The 6,523-nt window shown below is 49.4% G+C and overlaps 1 protein-coding gene across 1 annotated transcript; it reads left to right on the forward strand.

Moving 5' to 3' along the window:
* The first annotated feature begins 383 nt into the window (after positions 1-383).
* Positions 384-6,276, forward strand: LOC144675932 (scavenger receptor cysteine-rich type 1 protein M130-like). Its single transcript, XM_078536453.1, has 2 exons — positions 384-678; positions 5,906-6,276. The coding sequence occupies exons 1-2, from the start codon at positions 384-386 to the stop codon at positions 6,274-6,276; spliced, it is 666 nt and encodes a 221-aa protein (XP_078392579.1).
* The last annotated feature ends 247 nt before the right edge of the window (positions 6,277-6,523 follow it).

The following is a 6,523-nucleotide window of genomic DNA, read 5'->3' on the forward strand; positions in this document are numbered from 1 at the left end:
ATCCATCTGTCTATCCATCTGTCTATTTATCTGTCTATCCATCTGTCTATCTATCTGTCTATCCATCTGTCTATTTATCTGCCTATCCATCTGTCTATCCATCTGTCTATCCATCTGTCTATCTATCTGTCTATCCATCTGTCTATCTATCTGTCTATCCATCTGTCTATCTATCTGTCTATCCATCTGTCTATTTATCTGTCTATCCATCTGTCTATCCATCTGTCTATTTATCTGTCTATTTATCTGTCTATCCATCTGTCTACCTATCTGTCTAGATTTTGGATCTCTGACAATGCCCCGTTTTTTCGGCTGCTTATCCCACGTGTTTTTACCGGAATAATGCTTTTCCCCATCTGATTCCTGGTACAGATTACCTCGTGATGCCGGATATCAGTGTGAGCGGGGATTCCAGCAGGTTAATGAAAGGACAGTCCGTGGAGATCCTGTGCGAGGCACCCAACTACTTCTCGGGAGCCAAGTTCTACCTGTACAAGGACAACGACCAGAACTTCATCAGCACGACTATTGCTTCCTCGCGCCTGGTCCGCTCCCACTTCAAACTTCACCACATCACGAAAGAGGACCAAGGCAACTACTCCTGCTCGTACCAGGCAGACATCGTTGGAAAGCACTTCAACTCCTCCCGCAGTGACCCCATATACCTTACGGTGATCGGTGAGTAGCGCTGAGCACCACCGGCTGCTCCTTATTCCATGTGGGCGTCTCTGGCTGGGTCAGGGGTTTTCCAGGATCTTGACTCTGCGACAGTGAAGGGAACGGCCGATATATTTCCAAGTCAGGATGGTGAGTGGCTCGGAGGGGAACTTCCAGGTGGTGGTGTTCCCCGTGTGTCTGCTGCCCTTGTCCTTCTAGGTGGTAGAGGTCATGGATTTGGAAGGTGCTGTGGAAGGAGCCTTGGTGAGTTCCTGCAGTGCATCTTGTAGATGGTACACACGCTGCTGCTACTGTGCGTCGGTGGTGGAGGGAGTGAATGTTTGTGGATGAGGTGCCGATCAAGCGGGACTGCTTTGTCCTGGACGGTGTCGAGCTTCTTGAGTGTTGTGGGAGCTGCACTCATCCAGGCAAGTGGGGAGTATTCCATCACACTCCTGAGTTGTTCCTTGTGGATGGTGGACAGGCTTTGGGGGAGTCAGTGGGTGAGTGACTCTCCGCAGGATTCCCAGCCTCTAAGCTGCTCTTGTAGCCACAGTATTCATATGGCTGGTCCCAGTTCAGTTTCTGGTCAATGGTAACCCCCCCAGGAGGTTGTTGGTGGGGGATTCAGCGATGGTAGTGCCATTGAAAGTTCAGGGGCGATGGGCTGCACTTTCTGGTGTTGGAGATGGCACTTGTGTGGCGCGAGTGCTACTTGCCACTTGTCAGCACAAGTCCGGATATTGGTCCAGGTCCTGCTGCATTTGGACATGGACTGCCTCCGTACCTGAGGAATCAGACGCAGGACAGAGCAGGTAAGGACAGCAGGTTTCCTTCCCTAAAGGTATGAGTAAAGCAGATGGGTTTCGATGACAATCATCGTGATAGAAATGATGGCAGCAGTTCAGCCATTTCATGCAGTTGCAAAAACACCTTCATACCGAATTGGCTGCAGTAAGTACTGTCCAATACGTGGAACATGTATGTTAGATTGTTCGATATAGTGCCCCAATATTAATATTCAGCTGCCTTGGCATCAGCGGGAGTGAAGAGACTGAGGAGGGGGGCATTAGAAAGCGTGAGCATAGGGACATATGGCCTAGGAGGCAGGAGTAAGTCCTTTGAACCTGCAACACCACTCAAAAGATCATGGTTCAACTGGTCATTTCCCACTTTCCTGTCTTCCCCCCCACCCCACCCCCCGTTAATGTTTGACCCCCTCGCATCATAAAAAACGATGTAACTCAGCCTTGAATAAATGTTGACGCCCAGCCTCCACTACCTCCTGTGGAAGAGAACTCTACTTTCTCTCAGAGAGAGGAAACAACACCCCCTTTTCTCTGTAATTGACAGAGAGACCCTAGTGTTCTTGAAACATGTTCCCTCGTTCTAGTTTCCCAGATGAAAGGAAATATTCTCCCAGTATCCGCTCGCTCCAATTCCCTCAAGACCTTCCATGTTTCAATAAGATCTCCCCTCGTTCTTCTGATTTCCCATGGATCTCCGTTTAACCTTTATCCCCGGATAGTCATTAGCATAGTTGCAGACTTCAGGAGGGCAAGGCTCCTGGACCTGGTGGACCACACCCTATGATCCTAAAGGGAATGACTGCAGAGATAGTGGCTGGATTGGTTGCAATCTTGCAAAGCTCCACCTAGATTCTGGTAAGTCCCCAGCGGATTGGAAAGCCGAAAGTGTGAGACTTGCTGAGAAAATATATTCTGTTGAAACATTTCATCTTGCGCCCAACAGGACATTTGCCCTGAGGAGTGCGAGATGTAAAGAATGGATAACATGTCTTTATTTTCAGCAACATGTTCAAGTTCTGTATCGCCAAACGGCTATTTGTAACACAACTAATACGGAAAGGAGGGAGGCTGAGAGCAGGGAACTGCAGGCCAGTTAGTCTTAACAGCTGGGGAAATGCGAAATCCATGACTGAGTAGGCACGCCTTTAGATAATCATAATGCAATCCGGGAGAATCAACAAGATTTTGCGAAAGGGAGATAGTTTTTGAAAAACGAATTGGAGCACTTTAAGGATGTAACAAACAGGGGCGGTAAAGGGGAACCAGTAGATGTGGTGACCTTGGATTTTGATAATGTGCCTGATAAAGAGCGCAATGTAAAAGACCATGGGGGCAGAGGGTGATATATTAGCATGGATAGGAGATTGGCTGACTAACAGGAAACAAGGGAGTCCGGACAAATGGACCATTTTCTGGTTGTCAAACCATAACTCGTGGAGCACCGCAGGGATCGTTGCTGGGGCCTCAGCTATTTACAATCGATATGAATGACTTGGATGGAGGGACTGACTGCATTGCAGCCAAAGCTGCTGAGGTTAAAAACAGACTGAAACGAAAAGTCTGCGAGGGTTAGGTGAGTGGGCAAGACATTGGCAAACGGAGTACAAAGTGAGGTTGTCCATTTTAGAAGCAGAATGGAGAAGCAAAACATTACCAAAATAGAGAGAGGTTGCAGAATGCTACTGTACAGAGGGAACTTGGTTTCCTAGTCCGTGAATCACACAAGGTTAGCATGCAGCTATAGCAGATAGGAAGTCAACGGGAAGGCCAGCAGTTATTGACCGAATTGCTCACACCGCTGTCAGAGACGGAGTTCCAGGATTTTGACCCAGCGGCAGTGAAGGAACGGCTGATTATATATCCAAGTCAGGATGGTGAGTGGCTTGGAGGGGGACTTCCAGGTGGTGGGGTTCCCCATGTGTCTGTTGCCCTTGTCCTTCTCGATGGGATTGGAAGCTGCTGCCTCAGGAGCCTTGGTGGGTTCCTGCAGCACATCTTGTAGACGTTGAGGGTTGGGGATTCGGCGATGGTCACGTCATTGAATGTCAAGGGGCGATGGTTAGATTCTCTCTTGTTGGTGATGGTCATTGCCTGGCACTGATGTGGCAACAAATGTTACTTGCCCTTTATTGCAAGGGGGAATGAGATATAAATGTCGGGAAGTTTTGGTATAACAGTACAGGGCATTGGTGAGACCACACCTGGAGTATTGTGTACAGCCTTGGTCTCCTTGCCTGAGGACGGGTATACTTACATTGGGAGCAGTGCAGAGAATTTTCACTAGGCTGCTTTCTGGGATGAAAGGGTTGTCTTATGAGGAAAGGTGGAGCACGTTGGGCCTATACTCATTGGGTTTTAGAAGAATGAGAGGTGATCTGTTTGATGCACATGGTATCCTGCGGGGGCATTGACAAGGTAGACACCGGGAGGTTTTTGCCTCCCGCGGGGGTGTCGAGAAGCAGGGGGCACGGTTTAACATTAACGGGTCTCCCATTTAAGACGGAGGTGAGGAGGAATTGCTTCTCTCAGTTAGTCTCTGGAATTCTCTTCCCCAGAGGGCACAGGAGGCTGGTTGACTGAATATATCCAACGCTGAGTTAGACCAGATTTTTGGATGGCAAGAGAGTCAAGCATCATTGTGGGGTGGGGTGGGGGGAGGGCGGGGGGTGTGGTGGTGTGTGGGGGGCAGGCAGGAAAATGGAGTTAAGGCCACAAGCGGATCAGCCATGAAGTAGGCTCGATGGACCGAATGGCCTGCTCTGTTTCCAGTTCTTGCCTTCTTGATGATGAAGGGTGAATTGAGCAGACCGATGGAAGATGGGATCGAATTTGGAGACGTGTTCGGTGCTGCGGTTGGGAGGGACTAACACAGGAAGACAATATATGATGAATTGTACGAGGCTGAGCGCCTGGTGGGAGGATACACCTTGCTGGTCAAATTCACATACCTTTGAAGGTGGCCCATTGTGTTGATAAAGCAATTGAAAGCAAATATGGGTCACATAGGTAATAGGGGCAGGAGGAGGCCATTCTGCCCCTTGAGCTTGTTCTGCCGTTCAACTAGGTCAGGGCTGATCATCTACCTGAACACAATTGCCCCGCATTAATCCCATATCCATTGATGTCATTGGTACCTGGACATCTATCAACCTCTGCCTTGAACATACTCGATGACTGAGCTTCCTCAGCCCTCTGGGGTAGAGAATTCTAATGGCTTACCACCCCGCCCCCCGAGTGAAGAAATTCACCTACATCTCAATCCTAACGGCCAGCCCCTTGTTCTGAGACTGTGTCCCCTGGTTCTAGACACCCGCCCTCCCTAGCAAAGAGGGAATCATCCTTCCTGCATCATTGAATGTGTTAAGTGTGTTAGTATAGCGTGTTGAACTGCTATTACCGCATTCTGCTATCTTACCTTTACGCGCTATCAGCACCTTCTTTAGCCTTTAACACTCCCTTTGCGTTGCGTCCATGACATCTTTATCAATATGTCCTGAGCTCCCCCCCTTGATCCCTGTAAGAATGTTGGGTCCCTCAATGAGAACACCTCTCATTCTTCTAAACCCTATGGAGCACATGCGCCGACTCCTCAATCTCTCCTTACGAGGCAATCCCGCCATCCCAGGAATTCGTCCGGTGGCCCCTCGGCCGCACTCCCTCGATGGCAATTGCATCCTTCATAAGAAGTGTTGAGATGAGCGCTTGAAAAGCCGTAGCAGGTGCTGGAAAAATGGGGTTAGAATAGTTAGGTGCATGATGGCTGGCATGGACATGATGGGCTGAAGGGCCTGCTTCTGTGCTGCATAACTCGATGATAAGGAAGCCAAAGCTCTAGGCAATACTCCAGGTGTGGTCAAGCCAAGACACAATTGTGTCTCTGCACAAATGCAGCAAAACATCTGCAATTGCGACTCGAATCCTCTTGTGATAAAGACCAACATGCCAATTCCCTTCCTCAGTCCCCTTACTTGCACCGTACTTCCTGTCATATAGTGACCAGAACTGTCTCCAGTACTCTAGTTGCAGTATAACTCGTGTTTTCCACCCCCCGCCCCCCCAAACTTCTGTACTAGGGATAAGGCGAAATAGGGGCAGATTTTGGATTCATCTCAGTCAGAGCTGCCCATCCCTTGAACATTTCAAGCAACCATACTGTAGGAGTCACATGTAGGCCAAACCCAAAGCGCATGTCCTTCCCTAAAGGCTATTAGGATTTTGCAACAATTGCTGATAGACGGTTAACAGCAACGAGGCCAGCTTTAGAATTGCAGATTTAATAGTTGAGTATCAATCCCCACTGGCTGCTGGTGAACTCACGTCCACCAGACCACTAGCCTGGGACTTTGGGATTACTAGCCCAGTGATGTTACCGTTACACCACCATCTCCCCAGAGGGCTAATTTCCAACTGGCCGGGCTAACGTGTTTCCTCTCTTGCAGATGACGTGGCACTCCGCTTAGTCAACGGAGAGAACGACTGCTCGGGCACCGTTCAGGTGTACTACAACGCAACCTGGGGTTCGGTGTGCGGCGAATTCTGGGGCATCACGGACGTGCAGGTGGTCTGCAGGCAGCTTGGCTGCGGTTTTGCCAAGGGGCAAATGGACCCGTCGCAGTTCGCCGACATCCAGAAACCCATCTGGCTGAGCATGGTCCAGTGCAGCGGCGCCGAGGCCCACCTGTGGGTCTGTCCGGCGAGAGCCTGGATCAGCGGGATCAGCTGCGATCGATTGAACGGGGCTACTGCCACGTGCTCTGGTAATGCCCGCGCGTACAGGGTCGTTTTTGCCTTTTCCTGCTCCCAGTATTAAAATGAATTGAGCACATGCACACACATACACATAACACTCCCAGCGATGCCTGCTTAGTTCCGACACTGCCAACAGACCTCAGGAACCATGTAATGCATTGGAAATTAAAATTCCCTCAAAAGTTGCCCATAATGCGAATTCTACAAAAAAAAAACTTACAGAATATATTTCAGCAAAACTGGAGTCCAGGAGTCATTGCATCCATCCACCCAGCATCATTTTATATCCACAGTCATAGTCAGCCACT

The sequence above is a fragment of the Cetorhinus maximus genome, unplaced genomic scaffold (assembly GCF_964194155.1).
Source record: "Cetorhinus maximus unplaced genomic scaffold, sCetMax3.hap1.1 HAP1_SCAFFOLD_1228, whole genome shotgun sequence".
Taxonomy (NCBI): Eukaryota; Metazoa; Chordata; class Chondrichthyes; order Lamniformes; family Cetorhinidae; genus Cetorhinus; species Cetorhinus maximus.

Excerpts from the sequence above, each read along its gene's own strand:
- LOC144675932 (XM_078536453.1), top strand. The coding sequence starts at position 384 with ATGCCGGATATCAGTGTGAGCGGGGATTCCAGCAGGTTAATGAAAGGA. Across the intron at positions 679-5,905 it reads CATATACCTTACGGTGATCG|ATGACGTGGCACTCCGCTTA; the intron begins GTGAGTAGCGCT and ends CCTCTCTTGCAG.